At 38.6% G+C, this 23639-nt stretch overlaps 1 protein-coding gene across 6 annotated transcripts in view; it reads right to left on the minus strand.

Moving 5' to 3' along the window:
* Positions 1-4995: 4995 nt before the first annotated feature.
* Positions 4996-23639, minus strand: part of SNX10 (sorting nexin 10) — a 67862-nt gene continuing 49218 nt past the window's right edge. For all 6 annotated transcript variants that reach the window (XM_061414303.1, XM_061414308.1, XM_061414305.1 and 3 more), the window contains 5 exons: positions 19553-19639; positions 16028-16128; positions 15368-15466; positions 7291-7500; positions 4996-6837 (listed from right to left, as the gene is read on the minus strand). In XM_061414303.1, coding sequence (XP_061270287.1) covers positions 6756-6837; positions 7291-7500; positions 15368-15466; positions 16028-16128; positions 19553-19639 — 579 coding nt within the window. In that variant the 3' untranslated portion in view covers positions 4996-6755. The remainder of the gene's footprint in view (positions 6838-7290; positions 7501-15367; positions 15467-16027; positions 16129-19552; positions 19640-23639) is intronic.

Genomic DNA, 23639 nt, shown 5'->3' on the forward strand with positions numbered 1-23639 from the left:
AGTTGTTACATTAACCTTATCACATTGCACAGCAATAGGGGAAACCAATTGTGAAAAGAAGAAAAAGAAAAAGCATTTAGTTTAATCTTGGAACCTTTTTTTTCCTAACCGAGCATTTTTCTGATTGTCAAGGAGGGTGAAAATGAAAGTTAGATTTTTACTGGGCTTTCTTAAAATCTCAAAGAAGAAACTAGACATTTCCAAATGGGTGACTTATTAACCATCATATACTGTGAAAAGGACACAAATTAGACTATCGACGAATGGCTCATTATATGAATTCTGGGTTTCCTGAGATCCACAAAGAGGCTCTGACTAGGACAGAGTCAATGGCTCCTGAGAAAGCCAGTTTCTCTTTCAAGGCTCCGAATCTCTTATTTGTGGATACCTTATTCAAAACTTGCCATTTGCCTCTAAGACGTCTATGTCCTTCTTCATACATTTGTGTGCACGTAGAGGAAATTCAAAGGCTCCATCTTTTAATCCCTTTTACCTTTGACAATAGTAAACCTGACCCTGAGACCATTCTATCTTCTTATTCTCTCAAGGTGCTTGAGAAACCACCTAACTTTATGACTAAAATTAATGTTTTTATTCAACTGCAGATGCTTGAGCTCAACACCCATACCAGCAGGGCGAGAATCAGCCCCTTTCGTTCCTTCAGCCAGGTAATATGCTTTTTCCTTTTTTTTTTCTTTTTTTCATTTTCCTTTTAATGCAGAACAGGGCTACTGATTACAAAGAGGCAGTTTGACTCCAGCAATAGGTCTTCTTCACTAATCCTCACTGTCATGGAAATTCCAGCTGCTACAAGAATAAGAGGCTCAATCCATATTTGCCAGCTCTAATATGAAATCTGTCAGAGCCCAAATTAATGAGTTCCAAATTCCTTACATCACGATAACAGGTTAAGACTGGTCAATTAATTACATAAATCCTTCCCGATTCATTGTGCGTTTGCAGCCCAGATTGTGTCTTACATTACTCCATGACACAGGCCTTTTGGCTCCTGTTGTTCTGCAGAAAGGCCCCATTTAAGTGGAGGCTGCCTGCCACGGCAAAATGTTAAATGTCACCCGTTAAATTTGCACTTTTCTGTAATTGCTTTTGTTAAAAAAAAAAAAAATTAAATTACAGCACAGGGCTCCCAGTACACCACTACGCAGAGGGCTGGGGTTGTACTGAATGGATCCCAGGGCAAGCAAGTGATCGTTTAAGGTTTACACAGGTGTGATAGTTTACAGTCTTTTTAGCTGGTGCCCGGTAGGCAGCAGAGCCCAGAACATGCACGTTTATGAAAAATATACCAAATTTCCCTAAGATCGATGGCAACAGAAACATGTATTCAGAGGATTCTTTTATGAAAATATTAAAATAGGATTCTTTAGCCAGTTTCCTTTTTGTTTACCAGTGCAAGTATTAGATATATAAAACACTTGATCTAATCACCTTTTCAGGACTATATATTGTATAGATGTGAGTTATACTTATTCAGGTCTTTGTGTTGAATGTGGCTGATGGTTTTGCTATTTGTAACTGGCACACACCTACAGAGGGCGAATAATTGAGGATTAAGATCTCAAAAGACTTAAAAAATTACCCAGACTTTAATCCTTATTAAAACATCAAAATGCACCTGGAATTACAACTGGTTAGATTTAGACCTAGAACTATAAGGGGTCCAAGTTCCAAATTCCGAGTGCCATCTCTCTTCACTGCACTACACTTCTGGTGGAGTGGACTCTTTATGCACCAAGTTACTCTGTATCCAATGGAACCAGTGCCGGTTGTATTTCCTGCGTCATCCTTTTGACAACTGGCTGTTCTGAGAGTAAGTAAATGAACAGATGACGCTCCGAAGTACCGACGGAAACCTGGGTAGGGCGTGGGTTCTTTCCACTTGGAAGCCCCACCACCACACCACCACGCAGAGGCTAGCCAGACCCCAAGCGGCGCGTTCTCCCACGGATCGCCGGGCCATCACGCTGGCCTGGCAGCGCCCCCTTCTGTCCTCCTGCAGCCTTGCACCGGGTCTGCCAGCGGCCGCGCCCTTTTTTCTTGGGTAAAGGAAGCTCGGCCTCTGGGCTCCCGGCCCTAGTGGGGTGAGGAACTTGTCTTTCCCTATACATTCCTTCCACACTCCCTCCACACACAGGCACACATCAAACGTTGACCCAGGGCTGTTTCAGGACCCAGAAGCACGCGCTTCCTGGGCGACCCAGTCCCGCAACCAAGCGCACCTGTCCCTTCCCTACCCACAAGGGAGGGGGCACATTAACGCGAAGGCGCCTCCACCGCAGGGTTTATTTAGGGCTCTGGGGAGACTACAGGGGAGAGGGGACAACCAACGTGTGCGGTGCGGGCGCAGATAAAACATTTGGAACGCGTGGGCTTCGCCCCAGCTCCATCGCGACCCCGGAGCGCTCCCGGGCCCCTACAGGCCGCAACCACACCCTAGCCGGCGGCGCGTCTTCGCCCTCTCTTGGGCCCAGCGGCGGGGTCGAGGGCGCCGCGCCGCGCGAGCTTCTGCAGAACAAAGACGGGTCCAGCCCTAGAGTGAGAACTGCCGCCGCCGCCTCCCCAGCTCCGGCCCGGCCGCCCTGACCCAGCTAAGCCCGAAACCCACCCGAGCGACTAGCGGCAGCCGGCTCCACGCCCGCTCCCAAACCAGCAGGGCCCCGGAAACGACTGAAACTGCAGTCCCCGGGGGTCATCGATATTCAAACCTCCCTCCTGCACCAAACCCGTCACCTCAAGCCCTTCTGCTTTTTTTTTTTTTTTTTTTCAAGCCGCCAAGCTGTCATTCTAAAGTTAGGAAGGGGGCCTCGCGGTGCCCACGTTCGAGGCAGGTGGGCAGGGGAGGGGGCACTGCAGGTCGGAGCTGTAAATCCTGTCTCTTTGCGGTTGTTGTTCCCACTCACCACCCGCCGCCCCCCTCCACCCGGGTTGGTTTTTTTTTTTTCTTTCTTTCCGCCTAGCAGTTGCTATGGGTTACCAGGACGGTTGCCATGGGTTACTGGACTGAGGCCGGCTGGCTCGCTACCTGCCACCCAGTCGCCGCGGCCGGCGGAGCGGCCCGGGTGGGAGGCAGCGGGAGCGCGCGTGTGCGGGCAGCGGCGCGGGGAGTGTGCGCGAGCCGGCCGGGCGCCGCAGCCAACAGGCGGCCTGGGTGCCGCAGCGGGAGCGCCGCCGCCGGTGGGGTGGGGGGCAGAGCTATAAAGAAGGCCCGGAGGTAAGAAACAAGCAAAAACACAACCACAACTTATGCCCGTGCTGTGCCTCTAGCAGCAAAGACAAGCGGTGTGGGGTTTTGGATGCATCTACACTTCTCGTCGGGGGAGAAAGGGTATTTTCCTGTTTAGCATAAACCATCTGCGTAGTGTCTTTAGAGTTTAAATTCCGCAGAAAAATTGTAGCTTAATTTTTTTTCCTCGTTTCCTATTATTTTGAAAGGAAATCTTTGGAATTTTGGAGAAAAGGGGTCAACTACCAGTTTGCACAGCTAAAATAAATTCGCGTCCAGTGCACTGTTCCTAACAATGATCTAGAAAAGTTTCCATCAAGAGAGAAGAGCAATTGTGTTTGACTTAAAGGAACAATGGTGACTCGTTTGTGAGCTGCATATGGCAAAGAAGAAAGCCAGAATCCTTTGTAAATATTTCAAATTTAAAGAAATTGTTGCTTATGTACATCCTAAAATTTTTGAATTCCATTCTACTAAAATGTATTAATTTCATATGACCTTTATGTGCAAAGGAAAATTGTACCTATGCTTTGAATGTCTAATTACAATAACTAATTTCAGACAGCTTTTTGTATTTGAAAATGTGTATATACATGTTATATATATAATAAAGGTCTATATTCCAAACAAAAGCAGAAAATAGTATTGAAATAAATTGTCCCTCTGTTGAAAAGATGCTGCATTGTATTCACAAAGTGACTTAAATTATTAAGAAGAAAACTTAACTTAGAAATAGAATAAGCTTTTGCTATTTTTGTCTTAAAATTTTAGAAGCCTTTCATGGAAAAGGGTCTTCCTTTATGGCTGAAATATTGAAAACCTTATCTGTACCACAGCTGCTCAATAATGATGAATCCTCAAGGCACCAAAAAACGTTTTGAGTTCAAAACAGCATTCAATTTAATGTTGGGATATAATGGTAATTGTGGCTAAGAGAAATGAATTTGTGTAAATTCTTAAGAGCCATAAAAGAATTTTTTTTAATCTTACTATAGTAAGGTTATTGCATATCACTTGTTTGTATTTAATTATTTAGTAAAATGTGAACTAGAGTTAAAAAGCTCCTGCAAGATATTTAATATCTTAAGGTACATAACTCAAGAGTAGCATTTCTGTTTTTCCTTAGTAATTTTTAAAACTTGAAATTTTAACTCAATTTCTTTAATCACTTTCTTCCAAGTGAGACTTTAAAAGAAGCCCTAAGTAACAGGTTGTTGACTTTCATTGTTGAAACTTTCGAATTATACATAAAATCAGTTCTGAAACAGAACACATAAATTAGCTTAATAGGTGAATAGCATACCCTTTCAGAATTAGCCAGAGAAATATAGATTTGCTGTATATAAATCATAAAGCATCCAGGATAAGAATTCTTTAAATTTGTTACATTTTAAATAGTTTTAAATAAACATCTATTTTGTTTAGTTATGTAAGTAATTGTTTTCTTTCTCTAAAGAAAGTTTTATAAAAATATGCCAGAGAAAAATAAGAGACTTGAACAAAGCAAGAAAGCCACTAGGGGCTGAAGTTCATTTAAATCTCTCAGCTGCTGGGAAATCAGTTTTAGGAAGCCAGTACTTAGATATCAAAACAACCAAACCAAGGCTATGCCTTAAATGTATACAACTACAGTGAATATGAAATCAAATTTTAACAAAATTATCCATTAAAAATTACTGATGATTCAGAAATATACTGAATTTAGATCTAAGTCAGAAGAAATATATTGTATAAAATAAGCAACAAACAAGTTATTTTTTTCATGTTTAATGTGAAAATGATGATCTCATGAAGTTTACATACCACAGTATTACACATTACTTAATATCAATTTTGACGGCTATAGTTTCATCATCTAAGAATTACAATTGGTGGCATGATATATGCTTTTCAAAACTACTGTAAAACAGAACATGAATACAAATACATATTGCCAAGGAGCTGGTGACCACACTGAAATGACTGGCAAACTTCACATGTCAGCAAAATAAAAAGAAACTGCTAAATCTTTTTTCCTCCAGTATTACAATAATGAGTCTTAGATGATAAAGTAGTAAGATCCAAGATACATTAAATCAAAATATTTACAAAAAGTTCAATAACATTTTAGACCAAACAGAAAACAAAAAGGCAAAATTAAGGAAATCATTCATATTCTAAATTTAATTTTTTCTGTTGAGTCTCAGTTACAAGCATTTCAAAGACTTTTAAAAATAATACAGTAACTTTTAATAAACTCCTAGTTAAAATGAGGGTGAGGTAACATTTAATTAAAGCAACAAGTTATCCCCCTTATATAAAGATATCTTCTTGTTAATTTCAGAGATATTTCATACCATTCAACAAGGAAGAAATATGAACAGTTATCTCAAGAAAATGCTGTCTTATCTGAAACTTGAAGTTCAATGTAGTTTATCTAAGATATTTTATCTTTGACCACTATAAAAAGAGACATTTTGTTAAATTATACCAATCCTTAGGCAGATGCCTTAAAAGAAAGGACTTTTTAAAAATGAATAATTAATTCTGAAATTAGCAAGTTCATATCCTTTTCTATATTATGGGAATATTTACTGGCAAATTTTATTAATTTTTATAAGATCCTACTTTTAACTTAAAGTAACAAGCAACCGTCACAGATACTGAAAGTTATCTAGTGCTAAGAAATTGCACATTAAGTCAGAAAATAAATCATGAACCTGTAATTCTAATTACACACAGATAATGAAAACAAATGGTTTGTTCCCAGAAACCATGTGTTAAAGCTGATTTTGAACAATGAAAATGTATTTCTGAATCTATATATTGCAGATTCTTACTGCTAAGCCACCAGGGAAGCCCTCTATATATTGCAAATATAAGCAAAATGACTAGCGCTATTTCTGGGCTTTTTATTTTTAAAGATGTAAACATTATTTTAACATGTCTCTATTCATAAGATACGTTTTCCATCTAAGTGTGAAATAGAATAATGGAAAGGTTAAACACTCTTAAAATATTTCAATCAACCATTCCAAAGCTCAGTGTTTTTCCAGTGCAGAGGAGGTACCCACAAAATTCCAGCTGCCTGTCTGAGAGAGGCATTCTGGTCTGTGCCGTAAGTCATACACATACCTGCTGTGTTTATGCTAACACTGCCCCAGTAATACAAGAAGAAATGCTCCATCTGGATTTGAAGTGCTACCTATTTACCTATCTTTTAAAATGCAATAAAGCCAACTAGATTTTGTTTAAACATATAAATCATTTCATCTGAGGGCAGGATCTCATTTTACCAATAGCGTGCGCTGATCAAGGAGAGTGCTGCATTCACAGGCTTTTAGCTTTTCACAGAAGCTTAGCCAAAATCAGACAACATAAAAATACCACTAATAAACAACACAACATCTTTACGAATTCAAATACTTAATATGACAGTGAGCTTTAGGTAAGAATATATTATTTGCAAGCTTTATTCTCTATGACTGGACACAATTTGCTATTCCTAAAATGGTAACATTAGAATTATTTTTCAGGATTCCTGCGGAGCTGTGCTCATTTTACATCCGTGCGAACTGCTGTCATCACTACTATGTCCAAACCCAGAGGATGAACTGGAAAAGAAGAGAGGGGGGAAAATAATAAAAAGAGGAAATTGGTTTTCACAACACACTCAAAGCCTGAGTAACAGAGGAGAACTTTAATTATCTCCAGTCACAAAGAGAGACAGGAAATTTGGACTTTTAATTAGCCATTTGGAGTGCAGTTGGATATTTTTTTAGCTAGATAATTTAAACGCGAATAATTCAAGTCTGACTAAATGAAAGTCACATAATCAGAATGCAGATAATTGAATTTCTACTGCATTCATTAATTCAGTGTGGAGGTGTGTGTGAAGACTACTATGATGAGCTGTCACAGCTCAATAAAATCTCAGTCAATTAATTTTTTCATTATCTTAGTATTACATCAACAAAAAGTGGAGTGTATATATGTCTATACACACGCATATGTGTACGATGTGTTATATAAATACATATACGTTAAATCAAAATGCAAGGAAATACCTTTCTGAATCATAATCTATATCGTTTTCTTTTTTTCCTTCCTCTTCTTCAGGGAAACGTCTGTTCATCAAGGCAAACTTGTGAATTGCTTCTTCTACAGAGTACTTAGTCTGCCCAGAAACACATGCCTCGATGTCTTCTGAATTTAGATGACTTTGCAGGAAGAGGTGAAGGCTGCTATCTGAAAGCAGAAGTGCATTCTGTAGAACCCTATGTAAAAGAAAAAAGAAGACATGATCAGTGCACAGGGAGGGACAATTATAGGACGGGAGAGAGAAAAACATTAGAAATGTGCCACTGAAGTGATTTCTCTACTATGGCAAACTTGGCATCAATTACAGACTCTCCCTATTAAAAGGATGAAAGCATATGTTAACTTTTATTCGATTATTTGGAAATTTAGGTGAGTAAAAACATGAAGCTAATAGTTAAGAACATCTGTTAAAAGAATAACTTCAAGGACATTTCTTCAATTTAACCATCTGTTATGACCATGTGGATTAATTATGGAAATATTTTGCTTAGATAGTCAGAGAAATTTATTCTGCCTTTAAAAAATTTACTGCCTACCAGCATGTCAGTTCTGTGATCTTTATTGGTTAGGCTGTCATGAAACATCAAAACTTTCAACAACTATTAAAAACTATATTAAAAAGTTAGTACATTTCTCAGCATGTCTTACATTTTCAAACTTTACAAAGATGCTTATATACAGGTTCACAAGGGCTCAATTGAGAGGGAGCATTTTTTGAATACTTAAGGTTGACCTGAAATTTCTCCAGAATCTTCAGCATATTTTAAAATGAGTCACTAAATAAAATTGCTCCCAGTCAGTTTTACCATATATGTAATTAAAGTATGATAAGTCAGTAACAAGTACATACTAGCCTTCCCACATTCCAAGATCAAAATTTACAAAGGGAATACAGATTTCAGCTAGTACATCATGGAGAATGAAAAAGTGCCCTGTAGCCAAAGGTACACATCCTCAAATTCGTTTTATCAGTTAATGTGTCTTTTCTGAAATGCATATCAAAGAACACCCTTATGTTTAAATAAAAATTGGTTTTCTCTTTTTAGCAACGATTTTGACATATGATAATTTAGTCTCTGTTAATAGTTCAATAATGGCAACCCACTCCAGTATTCTTGCCTGGAAAACCCCTTGGACTGAGGAGCCTGGTAGGCTACAGTCCATGGGGTCGCAAATAGTCGGACACGACTGAGCGACTTCACTCACTCACTCAATAGTTCAATAATGATGTAACACAAGACTCTAAGACCGGATGCTGGGGACAAACCTGAAACACTGAAACGCAAGTATAATTCTGTTCAACAGGATTTTCCATGTGGAGATCTATGAGACATAGAGTATTTCAGACCAACAAAACTTACCTTATATTCTGCATTTTTAGATGCAGAAAACAAGTTAATTAGAAAAGTAAATCTCTTTTGATCATTCATATCAATTTACTTAAAAACCAAGGTCACTGGAATATTTCCTTCTCTTTCAAATAAGACAGTTATTTCTTAAGGAAGGCAAGCATCTAAAAATACACAATATCAAAACCAAAATCGGGCTGTCCTCTTTGCTTCAGATAGGTTTACAAATGGTTTTTGAGAAAACTTTCTTTACTGACCTACTAAAATGAAAAGTAAAACCTTTGTGCGTTTTTAAAAGGCAAAGCCTCAAGCCAAATAGCTAAATACTTCCACTCTTCCATGTCCTCTGCCCTGAATTCCCTCAGTAAATGACCATATCACATGATAAAGATTAATTTACCAAGTACAAGGAGTAAAGTAGTAAATCCTTTTTACTACTCTTTGAGATTTATTTTCTACATTTATAAATGTTTACCACTCTTGTTTTAAATGCTTCAAATCAAGAGAAGATTTATATAGCAACGACCCATTAATATTAACTTGCCTTCGCTGTGAAGTTTGAACTGAGTGTTTCCTGTGTCCCTTTTTCAGTGGTTTCCTGCCCACGATGTTACAAGTAACTGTTCATGGGATTATACTTACTGCTTTGTTTCTGTTGGAAATGTGTTTTATTTTCTTTATAAAATAATGGGTAATCTTTAAAATTGATTTTGGATGCTTCGAGGCATTACACCACAAAAGTAATGAGCACTAATGCCAATGCTATTGGACACAAATTCATTTTAGCTTTATTTCATGTCTAAAGCAATTCTATTGAGCCTTGAACTGGTCACACACTGTTATTAACTTGCTAGTAACCTAACACATGGGTACAGCAAACAAAAGTGATCAGAGTCCAGGTTGATCAGGACCTCGAGGCTACTGTCTTTTTTCTTGAACTATAATTCAATTTCCAATTTTACTGTACATTAGACTCATTATTTCCCGGTCTTGTCTTTTCTGCTTCATACTGCCATCTGGAGGACACACAAGTGAACAGCCAGAGGGAGCTTGGCACACCTAGTTCAAAATTCTGAAAGGGGAGAAGGATGTGGCTGGGAACATCTGAAGACCCGTACAGGCTCTTGAGTGCAAAAACATCTGCCCAGTTTAGGTTTTGTGAATTTCCTCTGTCTGGTTAGCTAAATTTATGCCACTGTACTCCATTAATAGGTTTTAAATAAGCAAAAATAATTTTTTATTGTATTTATGATTTTTATTTTCAGTCAAGTGTTTCATTCCAAAATTAAAAATACAAAATTTTCACAGTGTTTTCCCATCTGGTTCAGTAAACATAATTAGTTCATTTTAAGTAATATCTGATTTACTATATATCAGAGTATTGTGACTGCCATCATAATATTAAATCCTATTTTTACCCTAGTCATACTTGCACCACATTTTCCCCAAATTTAATAGCAGAAAATCAACTTCAAACTTGACATCAACTTCAAACTTAAAATAAAGAGTACTTTGTAAAACAGTCAGTAAAATGTCACCTTTATAAGTCTCCATAAAAATAAACGTATATAATTTTCAAGCCCTCATAAAAGGAACAAAAAATAGCCTCTAGAATTTTAAAGGAATTTTAAGCACAAGGTATTTATAACATGAGTCAAAAGTTATTCCTTTCTCCATAATAACTTTAAACAAAGCAAAACCTGTTTTTCCTTGAATTAAACACATTTGAAAATCTGGTTTTCCTCAACATGAGTTTATTAGGTGTATTCTATATTGCTTCAGCTGAGAATATATATAGCTATGCAAACCATGTAACCCTAACTAAGGATGCCCTGAGTCTACAGAACCCAACATAATGATATATATACACATCTGTATAGCAGCTGGAAGGTTAGCAGTTTGATGTAGAAAAAAAAATTTATTCAGCCTGTTTACCTCTTACCATGAGAAAAAAATAAAACCTACAAATCTTCATTGAAGACATTCATGATCTGTGCTGTGGTGCCCTCTATTGAACATAAAGACTTATAAAAATTGTGTGTGTGTGTGTGTGTGTGTGTGTAACACTAGCTGTAGTGTTTCCATGATATCCTTTCATAAAAAATTTTTATATAAATTCATTAAATTTTTAAGACATACATTACTGTAATATGAAAGTCTACCTTGTAAGGTACATGTAGTTATATTAATGGGATGAATTCAGTGAAAGCTGGCACCCACTTGTGATAGCAAAGTGCAAAAAAATAGTAGGAATGCCAGTTTCATAGCTGGAGACTTACCAACAGAGCTTATAATTTAGTCTATAACTTCTTTGTTCATAACTATTAGTAAAAGTGACTTACAATTTAAAATTAGCCAGGGAGGAAATCCCAAAGGGAGATTATACCCAAGACTGAGGAAAAATGAATATATTTGAAAAATTTCACAATCATACCAACTTTAGCTAGCATTTAAGAGTTCTAATTATAAAGCTGCCAGTTCCTGGGATTAATATAGTGCCTCCACCTTTCTTATAATTTCCTTATCTATAAAATTGAGATGAAACTTGACTCCTAATATTGTCATAGGTATTGAGATAAAACATGTAAAAAGCTAAATGTAGCCAATAAAATGGTATAAATTCCTCTTCTTTGGTACCTCAGCAAAGGAACAACTTTCTAATTTCTCTATGAAGACTGCCTGGCTATGTACTTTGCTATCAAATATGTATTAACTTCACAGATGACCTTAAAATGGAAAAAATACATATTTATATTATAGATACACACCTATGCACAGAAACAGCAGTATTTTGGTTTCAAAGAGGTTGAACATATACAACACTCTTTAACTTCAAAATTTATATAAAAACCAAGTTTTCTAAGAATTCAAAAAGCAGCATGTTTATTTGGGGCATTTATTGGGGAGCCCCCTAATTTCATTCCCCTTCATCATCACCAGTTTAAAAACCAAGTCTTAAAAATACACGCTAAAAAGAGAATTCCCTGGTGGTCCAGTGGTTGGGACTCTGTGCGTCCACTGCAGGGAGTGCAGGTTCAATCCCTGGTCAGGGAACTAGGATCCTGCATGCTGTGTGGTGCAGCCAACAATAATTAAAAATACATGCTAAAAATCTACAATACACAGGCATATTTCGTACTTTAATATTGTGGTGTTTTCTTCTTAAATTCCCAAAGTGCCCTACAAACAAGGAACAGGCTACCGATAGTAGCCTCACTTAACAGGTAACCAACAGAGCCTCAGGGGACCTCAGGTGGGGTCAGGACACAGATGGCTGAGTTGCACGTTGCATCCAGTTTCCCAAAGTGGGCTTAGGCCGGGGGGACAGAGGGGTCCACGAGAGGCAGAGACATGCAAGGTTGCTATTTCTACACACACTGGACAAAGAACAGGACTATGTATCAGATTTGAGGGGCACAGAAAAGACGGTGGGGAGGACAGCAGGGGCCACAGCATTCAAGGCCTTTAAGTGAGGACTAAACCCAAAGTGTGGTATTAAGACTCCTTGTTTCCTTCAGGAGCAGACTACATAGAAGCACCAGCTTTCACTTTTTATGTGAAATTCATCTCTTGGAGACTAATGTTCACAGACCATAACGGGACAAATAACATCACAATGGTGTCTGCTCCATGATTTGACTTCTGGATGACATCAAGATTCAACTTTAATGAATCAAGACATCCCTGATAAGTATGCAGTTGCCTCCCTGCTAGAATGGAAGCTTCAAGAGGACAAGGATATGTGTCTGTCTTATGCAGTCCTATATCTTCAGTACCCAGCCTGGTCAAAAGCAGTCACTTCATATATTGGCTCACTGAGTCCTTTCCCAACCTTCCTTTGAATGACACAACTACCCGTGAGGCCGGTGGTGCGTGTATTACATTATCGCACTTTCCAGCAAACCAAGGCTCACAGGAATGAATGACTTTTCTGAGGTTTCAGAGCCAGAAAACAACCAGGAGCCAAGATTCACAGGAGACCTGGAACCCAATCCCTCCAGCTCCTGACCCAAGACACTTTCCATTATGACCTCTGCGTGAAATTCAACCAGCAAACTGCCAAACACAGCATGCAAGAGTAACCTAGAGTAGCTACGCACAGCCCCTCAACAGCCTGCTGACTCTCACACTGGCAGGAATTTGGTTGCCCAATTGTGCAAGGAAAGGTCATGTTCAAAACAATGAAGTAATTCCTGGTCAAAAAAACACAGTCCTTGAGCTTAACAAGCAACATAAGCAGAGAGACACATGGTGTCCTTTGATCTCAAATAAGGACACTTTTCTACAGAAAACACGCAGCTCCCCAAATGCTTACGGAGACTGCAGGATATGACTAGCCCTGTCTGGGACTCACTGGTGATGGCCGGTCTGCAGTTTCCCCCAGCAGCATCTGGAGTGACAGGCCACTCTGCAAACTTGTCTGTGGGGATCAGGTCTTTAGGGAGGGGCCATCAGCCACCTGGGTCTCATATAGACAATTAAAATTGGAGCTATCCCCAAAAGGAAAGGGCAGGAAAAACTTGAGCAGGTCTTTGTTCTGTCATGCCTAGGAAACGCCACAGAACACCACTGTGAGGATTTCTGAGGACTTGGCTCAGTTAGATTCTTCTGTTCTCTTGACATTTTTATTCCTCCATTTCCCGCCTCCACCTTTTTCTTTTCCAGCCCTCCCTCAATTTATAACCTTGGCTGTTTCTGTATGTCTCTATGACCCCTTCAAAGGAAAAGCATGATACCAATCTAGTAGAAATAAATATTAATATTCATGTGGATACTTAATACCCAAGCCTTTGATGAGTGAGCCATAGAGAGAGAGAGAGCCAGAGGGCAGTATATTATTTCAGGCTAGCTCGAAGGTGCCGAGTAGAACATTCAAGATGGTTTCAGATCCTGAAGCTAGTAGAAAAAGAGTTCAAGAGACTGGGCCCTGCACTAACTAGTAGTCATAGGACTCAGCTTATTCCCTTATCTATAAATAGGAAGATAGAAAAATTAGCTCAAAGCTATTTCATGTCTAAGTGCATTAAAATAGTGGCTGATACTTGGCTATCACACATTACACTTCAGTCTGTTGTGAGTGCTTTACATTTATTAACTGATTTAATCCTCTTGACAGCCTTATGAAGTAGATACTATTATTACCCCATTTTACAGGTGGGCAAACACAAGCGCAGAGGAGGTAAAAGGCTTGCCTAAATTCCCAGCTAAAGTAGCAGAAGCAGGATTTGAACCCAGGCAGTCTGGCCTCAGAGTCTGTGTGCAGATTAGTGTGTTATCCCATGGGATGAATATTCCAGTATTACAGAGTAGAAATTAAAAAAAGAGGAATCATAGCAGTGTGAATTCAAGTCACTTTCACTGCAGCACCAACCATAACCAAGTGTTCCAGAGTTAATAACCCTCTGTGTCCATGTGTGCTAAGACAATCAGTTGTGTCCAACTCTTTACAGCGCCATGGATTGTACCTGCCAGGCTTTTCTGTCCATGGGCTTCTCCAGGCAAGAATACTGGAGTGGGTAGCCATTCCCTTGTCCAGCAGATCTTCCTGACACAGGAATTAAACCCATGTCTCTTACATCTCCTGCATTGGAAGGCAGGTTCTTTATCACTAGCGCCACCTGGGAAGCCCTAATAACCCACTAAGACTATTCAAACACCAATAAATACTCCCTTATAAACATTCCCTCCAAAGAGTAGCAACAAGTTATTCACTTAGAGGAGCTCAGAACACTGTTAGCAGCCCACTGTAGAGCTGATGTTGGTATGTCGATCCTAAACGTTGTAAATACAGAGTTTCTAAGAAGTGCTTTTAATAAGGAACATTTGTTTCCTGGCAAATTTTACTCTTGTCAGCTAAACTCCCAAGCAATTTGGCTCTGCTTTATAGCTTAAGGGAGTATATATTTATTATCTGATTCAATTAGTTCATTGTTTTCTTTCTGGAAGGTTTGGTCCTGAATATGCACTGTGTGAGGTGAGCCACAAGATGGTGCTCTAATATAGGAAATGACTGAGCACAGTGCAGCACAAATGGATTTATAGTTCTGAGGAGGATTAGTATTGGCTTCTATTGGCCAATACCTGAAAGTTACTGTAGAGAACTGAATTGTGTCTCCTTGAGAGAGATGTTCTTCTTAAATCCCAGTAACCTATGATCATGACCTTTGGAAATAAGATTTTAGCAGGTGTAATTAAATTAAGGATCTCAAGACAGATGATCCTGGATTTAGGGTGGGCTCTAAATCCAATGATTGATGTTCTTTTGAGAGAAAGGAAAGTAAATCTGAGACACAGAGAAAAGAAAGACATGTAAGGATGGAGGCAGGGGTTAAACTAGCTTCCCTGGTGGTTCAGACTCTGCCTACAATCTGCCTACAATGCAGGAGACCCAGGTTCAATCCGTAGGTTGAGAAGATACCCTGGAGAAGAGAATGGCAATCCACTTCAGTATTCTTGCCTGGAGAATCCCTTGGACAGAGAAGACTGGTGGCTAAAGTCCATGGGATCGCAAAGAGTCAGACACGACTGAATGGCTAACAATATAGGAAATGAATTACTGAGCATCCCTCCAAAGCAGATTATCAGCATTTTAGAAACAGGAACATTCTCTCCGGCTTGATCACAGGACCCTCAATTCTTACAGAGTGCTGTGCTCGCATCTCCCATCTGGCCACCAGAGGTTCTGCACACTTACTTTCTGAGGAAATCCTCCAAACCCTGACGGCGCTGATCTACATGCTGGCGATTGTTCATGTTGAAAAATAGGTTTTTAGATGGAAGTTCTGGCAGTTGTCTTATGAGAAAGAAAAAAAAAATTTTTTTTAATCATCAAATCAAGGCAATTTAGTTACAGAAATCCCTCAAAATGAAAGCAAATCATGCATGATAATTATCACACAACTATTATATAATTATACACATATTTTATAGTTACATTATACAATAAGGGTATGAAAAAATCAGTTAACTTAAAGAAAAAATATTTTTAAACATTTTTGAGGACTTTCATGATCAATACTCATATAAATTAGTATAATTCAAGTGGTAAATTTTGAATTCAGAGGCAACAGTCAAAAAAATAAAGCTATATATTGCAATTGAGAAGAAAGCCTACAAAAGCCTTCATATATATCAATACATGTCAATTTTTTAATTCATGTATATTGTTTACAATATTAAATTAATTTCAGGTGTTTTCCATTGTTTTTCAGATTGTTACCCATAAGTTATTACAAGATATTGAATACAGTTTCCTGTGCTATTCATTGTTGCTTATTTTATATATAGTGGTAGGTCAAATTTTTAAATATTGAATATAATAATAAAGTCTCAATACACTCTTTAAATCACTTACACCAGTAATGCATTACTTTGGAGTCTCTGCCTCAGCCACACAAATTCTCTGTACCTTCTTCTCACACAGGATGTTTTCATTGTAAAACACATGCTATTGGTCTGTTTAAAGAAAACAAAAAACATAAGCCTCACTTGAGGAAAATGTGCTTTTCTTGTATCCTTAACACTCTACATGCCCCAATATTCACTTAAAGTAGGATTTTAAAAATCAAAAATAGATTTGCATTTATGCCAGACTCAAATCTTGCATATAACCCACCAACATAGCATCTATGAAGACAGCTGGGGTGACATTAATGAGCAGTGACATCCTGGGGCAAGGCATGAACCTGCCTTTCCCTGAGTCCTGATGTAGCTTCCTGCTCATCTATAGCACTCCTTTCAGAGACAAATCGTAAACATTAGACAAAATCCTGAAGCATAAATGATGAGTAAAAGCTCAGGGTCATCCACTGCATTTACCCCATCCATCCACCCACGGAGAAGTCTTTGGGGATTAGAGACACCTTCTCATGGTCCTCAACATGACATTGCAGAAGGCCAAGTCCTTGATACGGCCATCGCCACAGACCACACAAATCACCTGGGATCCTGAAATCACCTTTAAACAAGAGATCAGCATTCCCCTTCTCTACTAGGCGTGTAAGAGAGTGTGATTGAGTGAAAGAGGCGTGTGGTGCACAGGACAAGTATGTGTGTGGAGAACCCAAAGTCCAGTACTGGCTCTGCTACAAGGCAAGTGACTTGAACTCCAGTTCCTCGGATGGGAAAATGGGGTTGAAATAGCACATCCCTGTTTCCCAGGGCCATTGTCAGGATTGACAATATGCAATGGCAAATGTTATCTCTTAATATCATCATTAGTTACTAGGTGTAACTGGTACTTTCTGTTACCTTAAGGCAGATTTAGGAAAAGCCACCCTCAGAGTCCCTACCTGAAGCAAAACCTCGATGCTTCTCCTATGGGTTTTATCCAAGGCCGTTTCTCCTTTGTGAAAAACAAGAGACTGGCTTATGTCTATTGGTTTTGTAAGAAGATCTCTATTCTGCCTATTAATTTCAACATTCTATTTCATAATCTTTATACTGCCAAATGAGAAATTTTTTTTGCCCCAGAGATTGGTATTATTTCAAAAACCGTCATCAACCTGCTTAATATGCACCCAAAGGCTGTTTTCTCTGGGAAGTGTCAGTCATAGCAGGCATTAGTTCCTAACTGTCCCCATGAGATGTATAGCACATATTCCTGAACTTTATAAAATTCAAAGAATCTCAGGATGCAGAGAGGTTAAGAAATTTGTCCAAAAAGTAGTTATTGGCCTAAATCTCATTGTGGACAATCTGGCAGCAAAATGCGCTAGATAAGAGTTTGTGGCACAATAATAACATTGTGTGTGTGGATTTCAAAGCACACCAGGGCCTCCCTCTAATGTGACCCTTGGGGGCTCAGTTGGCAGGCCGTTTACATCAGAGTTTGTGCCCCAGCAAGGCCTGGGTGGGCGCCCTGTCAGTGTTCTCTCCCCAGAGAGGACCAGGTCACTGCAGAGCCTCCTGAGCCTCGCGCATAGACGGAGTCCAGGTCAGCTCCCTTCATTTCTCTGCTTAGAACCACTGTGGATGGAATAACTGGAGATCCATGTGGTGCCCACACCAGACAAGGGTCTATCAATAAGACCTTCATTTGCAGGACAAGCTCAGGAGAGAATACATGAAGGGCTACTCACCTCGACCATCCATTAGTTTAAAATTCCAGGTAAATGCTACGACTTCAGAGTTGTCTGGTATTATTTCCCTTGAGGCTAATTTAAATGGGTTAAACACCAGCTCCTCTACCCGCAAAGCTCTATGGGTCTGTGGGTGCAGTGTCTAAGCGAGGCCAACTACAACTATCCAGGATCCCCACCCATTCCTAATCGTACAACAGGTGGAAGCCTCTTCAGGATCAGGCTACACTGAGATCACTAATTTATTAAGTTCCTCTAAATCTAGTTGCTGGTTTCTGCTATCTACCAAGCCAAGAACATGTATTTACTGTCAATTTATTAGCATCTCAGAGAAACACCAACCACTACCACCACAGAAAAATGCTGAGCACCACCAAATAGTACTTGTGGAACCCATTACTTCTGGATGGAAATATTTTTTAACGCACATTTCTGAACTCACATCAAGCTATTTATGTAGAAAAGAAGGATCTATACTTTCATTAACTCCCTGAGGATAATTACATTTCATACCTACTATAAAGTGTGTCAATAAATATGTCAAAATTTGACCCACAAATTTTTTAGAGGAAGTCAGAAGGCAACTAAAGAATTTCATTTCATTTTCAAATGCTCAGTCTTATATATTCGTGTTATAATTTTCCACACAGAATGAATATCTAGTGTGACCTTATGAGTAAAACCAAAACAAAATCAAAACAGGCATATCCTGATAAACACCTTCAACACCATCATCAAAAAAAAAGTATTCTGAGTTTTTACTTTATTTTCTAAGTTGAGGAAGTTTGAAAGAAAAAGGGAAGAAAGGAGAAAAAAGAGAAGTTTAGTGGCATTGAGGTGCCCAATATAATAATTTAGCTATTAACAGTGGGAAGAGTAAAGAGTGGCTAAATTTTATCTCACTTGTATAATACTACACAGTCACAGATAAAATCTGAGCACATTGCTATGCTCTCAAGAGAAGTCTGGACTAAATCAGACAAAAGAAGTGACTATCTTCATGGTCAAGGGCCAATAAACCATATACACCTGTGGGCCAAATCCAGACGCCACTTGTCTTCACAAATAAATTTTTATTGGAACACAATTACACTCATTCATTTATGTATTGTTTATGGCTGCTTTCAGTGATTCTGAGAGTCTGTACGGCCCACAAAGCCAGAGATTTTTACTACCTGGCCCTTTACAGAAAAAGATAGCTGACCCTTATTCAAGATAATTATAGGAGGCCACACAACACACAATACTCCTCAAAAGATTATGCTACAGTATTGTTTCCAAATAAAATAAGTCATTTCTAGTTAATTACTTCTCTTAATTACTCAGAATTGAGACCAAGGCAAAAATAATTGCACATATTCATTTCCCACTTTTCTGTTCTACATATAAAACACTGTACATCTCTTTTCCAGAGAACTCTACATCCTCTCAGAACTTAAGATTTATCAGGTAATATAGTCTGCAGAAACATGCCATAACAGATCATAAAGAAATACCATTAATGAGCTATAAAAACTCTTTGTGAATTTTAGATGTTTCACATCTTCAACATGAAGGCAATAAACATTAAAATATTAATATTAACAAAGGTACAACGAGGAATTCAAATAAGTCCATTTTTCAACTTTAGGAACCATCATATTACTTCATTTAAGAGACAAGCGTTAGTTGCAATCATTCAAATTCAGTTCTTTGAATTAGAAACATTTTTATAAATTTCACTTATATCGTAGTACCCATCAAATGTATGCTACCTAAAAATTACTATGATTTCTATGTACTATTGATGGCATACTTACATGAATACATATCTCATAGTCGATATAAGAGTGCCAGAAGTCCTCCTTCTGAATCCTAGGATCTCGAACCCAGACACTTACAAATTCCTGTAAGGGCATCACAAAGAAATATGTTTCAGAATTGCAAGTAGGGCTCGGAAGGGCTGAGAGAAATGACTGTACTAGAACAAAACTGAAAGGAGCTTTAACCGATGTGGTTATAGTCCCTTAAAAAAACAAGAAGTTAATGAATCAAGCACCACAGGAAGTCCAAAAAACACTATTGCCACAAATGGAATTTCTACAATAACGCAAAACAGAGCTGGGCATGATTTGGTTTTACAGGTTATATGAAGACAATAAGAACAGAGTATTCTGAAACTGATTTTCAATTTTTAATCATGAAAAATAGGTTCACATTTTTATCAAGTTTTAAAAAATGTCATTTCATACTTCCTTCATTTCTCTGCATTAAAACTACAGGCCCTGCCTGATAAGTTACTTGCTAGAACACTAATAAGAAAGAGTGACAAAGGTCATGTGAAAAGCAAGCAAGGAGAGTTGGAAATGACTTCTGTGCACCCCGATGCCCTGAGAATAAGCAATACTGACTTAGTAATATGAATAGAAAGATGGGTGCTTTTGACATATGTTTCTATTTTTAAAATATACTTTCCCATGTGGTAAACTACTTCTTCATAACAACCTCATGTTATAGGTAAAAGAGAAGTTAAAAAATACAGAGTAGATAATTTTATTCCTTTTTAAAGATAATAAGAACAAGAAACACAGGGTAAAATTTAAAATACTTTTTTAAAAAGTGCTCTTCACTACATCAGCTTAATTTTAAAATATGAAAACATGTACAACAAAAAATTGTTATGTCTGGCATGATAATCTTTGAAATTATCATTTATTCATTTGGTGATTATAAATTTGCTAACTGAATTTCACTTTAAATATTTTAACCTTTTGTTTTGAAGGAAAAAAAAAAAGACTTCAGGACTGAAATTGTAGGCATTTCTACTGCTTTGCTTTGGCACATCTGAGAAGCAGGCTGTCAATCCTCCAAAGCAGAAGGAGAAGAAATATTATGGAGTTTTCTGGACAAAGAACCTCCATTCTGTTATGCAGATAATAAAATGAGAGTTTGCAAGACAGAAAATTAACAGAAAAGGAGAAAGGCAGTCCACATTCCCTTAAATAGCTTTTGCTACCTATAAGTCTCACCTTCTAAAGTAATACTTTGTTCTTGCATTGGAGATTTCTACCCTACTGCTTGTCCTCAATATGCATACAGAGGTGATGAATTAATGCTCCAAAAAGACTTATTTTGAAATCTTTTCATTATGTATTTTTAAAGTCGTTTAGAAGACAGACAATAAAAACAAGGCAACAATACAGCAATGTTCTAAACATTTTGGCCATTATTTCTTAAACACACATTCTTAATTATAAGAAGGATTATAAAAACATTTGTTGATAAGAGCCCCTCTTACATAAAGTGTGGCTGGTTCAGTGTAAAGCAGATCCTGCCCAGGGGCAGAAATGAAACAGAACCCAGGCACCGTGCCCTCAGGACACACTTCACCTCCATCTCCTAACCCAGTGTGTGTACATAACTCATTTTCCCGCAGTGCTTTTTACACACCCATAGTTCTTAGAAGGAATGAATCAATCATCAGTGAATCAATAAAGACAGAGACAAATAGGTTAAGAATAGGAGAGAAGACCAGAGTCCAGGGTAGACCACATCTAACCCTCTAAAGTGTCCCCACACACTCAGGGCAAGACAGAATGTTGACAAGGGCTAACAAGGTTATCCTGCCCCCGTTCAGCCGGACTAAGGGAGGAGGCTCCTAGTCACCCAGTCACATGTAAGCCACACTCCCTCACAGGGTGCTGGCAGCTCCACTTTTCCACTGGAGAAGCAGAAGTTCTTGAAAATTCCACAGGGGAAATTTAATATTTCCAACAGTTCAGTGTTCCATATTAACAGCAGAAGACATGCACCCATTACTGAAATAGTGAGCCTTTACCCAGGTTAAACAAAAACGAAAAGACAAACAAATGCATTTGTCAATTTTCTACAAACCTGTCAGTCAAAAAAGGGTTTCTGAACTAAAATTATAGAATACACAGTTACTACAGCATCACAGACTCCTTGACCACTCAACATATTATTAATTGAAGATGGTAGTAATGACAAATATTTCTCAAAAAAATCAGGACTTTTCCCCTCTATCTGTTTGCTATTGCCCAACTACTAACATCTAAACTTTGAGTAATAGGTCCCTTTTCATGGAAAGAACACTGAAATTATGGTCACAATACCAGGGGTAAGTTCTTGTTCACTTACTTCCTAAATTATGTGCTTATTCACTGAGCCTCTGTTTCTACATCAGGAAAATAGGAATGATGCCTATCCAACCTATCTCAGCTGTTCATTAAGAGGATCAAATTATAAAATACCTGTGAAAGCACCAGGAAAATTTTATTGTGCTACATGAAATCAAATATTATATAGAAAGGAAAGTGCTTATAAACCCAAAGCATGAAAGTCTTCCCATAGGCCTTGCTGCTGCTGCTGCTGCTAAGTCGCTTCCGTCGTGTCCGACTCCTAGAGACCCCATGGACTGCAGCCTACCAGGCTCCTCCATCCATGAGATTTGCCAGGCAAGGGTACTGGAGTGGGGTGCACTGCCTTCTCCGCCCATAGACCTTGGTAATAAGCAATTCAGAAAAGCTAACCCAATTATCTTTTTAAAGTACAAATTTATTAATTTAAGAACCTAGTAGCAAATACTTTAATACTGTAATTTTTCAGTAAAAGGCAGAGAGACCTAAAGATTTCACAGGACTCGCTCGGAGCAGGCCCCTCATAATATCTGTAGAAGGAATGAATATCATAATGACAAATTACAGTAAGGAACCTAGTTTCCTCATCTTAATGGGTTAGAATTCTCAGATTCTACCTTTATTAATACTCATTACATCTAATCTTTATGCAGGGAAGGATATGTTGAAAACAGATTCTAAAACTATGCTGGGAAAAAAAAAATCTCCTAAGAACACAGCAATGCACTTTAAATGTACACTCAAAATTAACTATGATGCTAAGTCTCCAAATACTTTCTCAGTCCTGAAAATCTTTAACTTGGTTGAAGTGCTAAATGGTAAGCTTCCTTCCTTCTCATTCCCTTCCACGTCTCTGTGGCCCTGAGAGCCATCCCAAGCTGCTGTTCTTCACATCCTGTTACCATTCCAGGGTGACCTCATCCAAACATATGGTTTCAAGCACTCAGCACGAACTGATGATTCTCTCTCCATCTCCATTCAGGCATCCCCCCATATATCCAGCCTCCTGCCTAGAAGGTTCACTTGAAAATCCCACTAGCGCACAGAGTCCACACCCTTCCCACATCCTCCTCCTCATCTCATCCCCAGCAACCCCAGCCAAAAATCCAGAGTCCCCAGACTTCTGTCTTTGACTCACTGACCAAGTCCTGCAGTTTCACCCTCCTTTGATACACCCACCACTCTATTCCCTCTGTGAGTGCTCTGACCCAAGGACGGATAGCATGCCCAATGTTAATGCAAGTGCTACTAATTGATCTCTGGGCCTGTATCCAATTCATCCCCCATACTAAAACAAGAACAGTTCCAAAGCACACATCTGATGATGTCATTTTCCTGCTGAAAATCCTACAAAACCTGTCCCATGACCTTCAAGATCAAGTTCAAACTCTGTAGCTAGCACAATACAGCCTTTCATGATTCTCACTCTACTTATCTCCAAAGGCGAAGCTTGGGTCACATAACAGGCCATTTCACGCCTGCGCGCCTCTGAACACGCTGTTCTCTTGCCTGGACTGCTGTCCTCATCCCGCTTTCTGCTTTTTCCTTTATTGTCATCATCTGGTTCTTTTATTTTTTGCTAACTCAAATCCATTTTCAAAACGTAACTCAGTCTCTAGAAATCCTTCTGGAATTCCTCTGGAAATCCTCAGATTTCTCCAGTCTGATTAATTTGAACTCTTCAAGCCCCTACTGCCTCCCGGCAGACCTTGGGAATCCTTTTTCTCGGTGCTTTGTTGCACTGTACTTA

Source organism: Bos javanicus, chromosome 4 (assembly GCF_032452875.1).
Source record: "Bos javanicus breed banteng chromosome 4, ARS-OSU_banteng_1.0, whole genome shotgun sequence".
NCBI classification, from domain to species: Eukaryota; Metazoa; Chordata; class Mammalia; order Artiodactyla; family Bovidae; genus Bos; species Bos javanicus.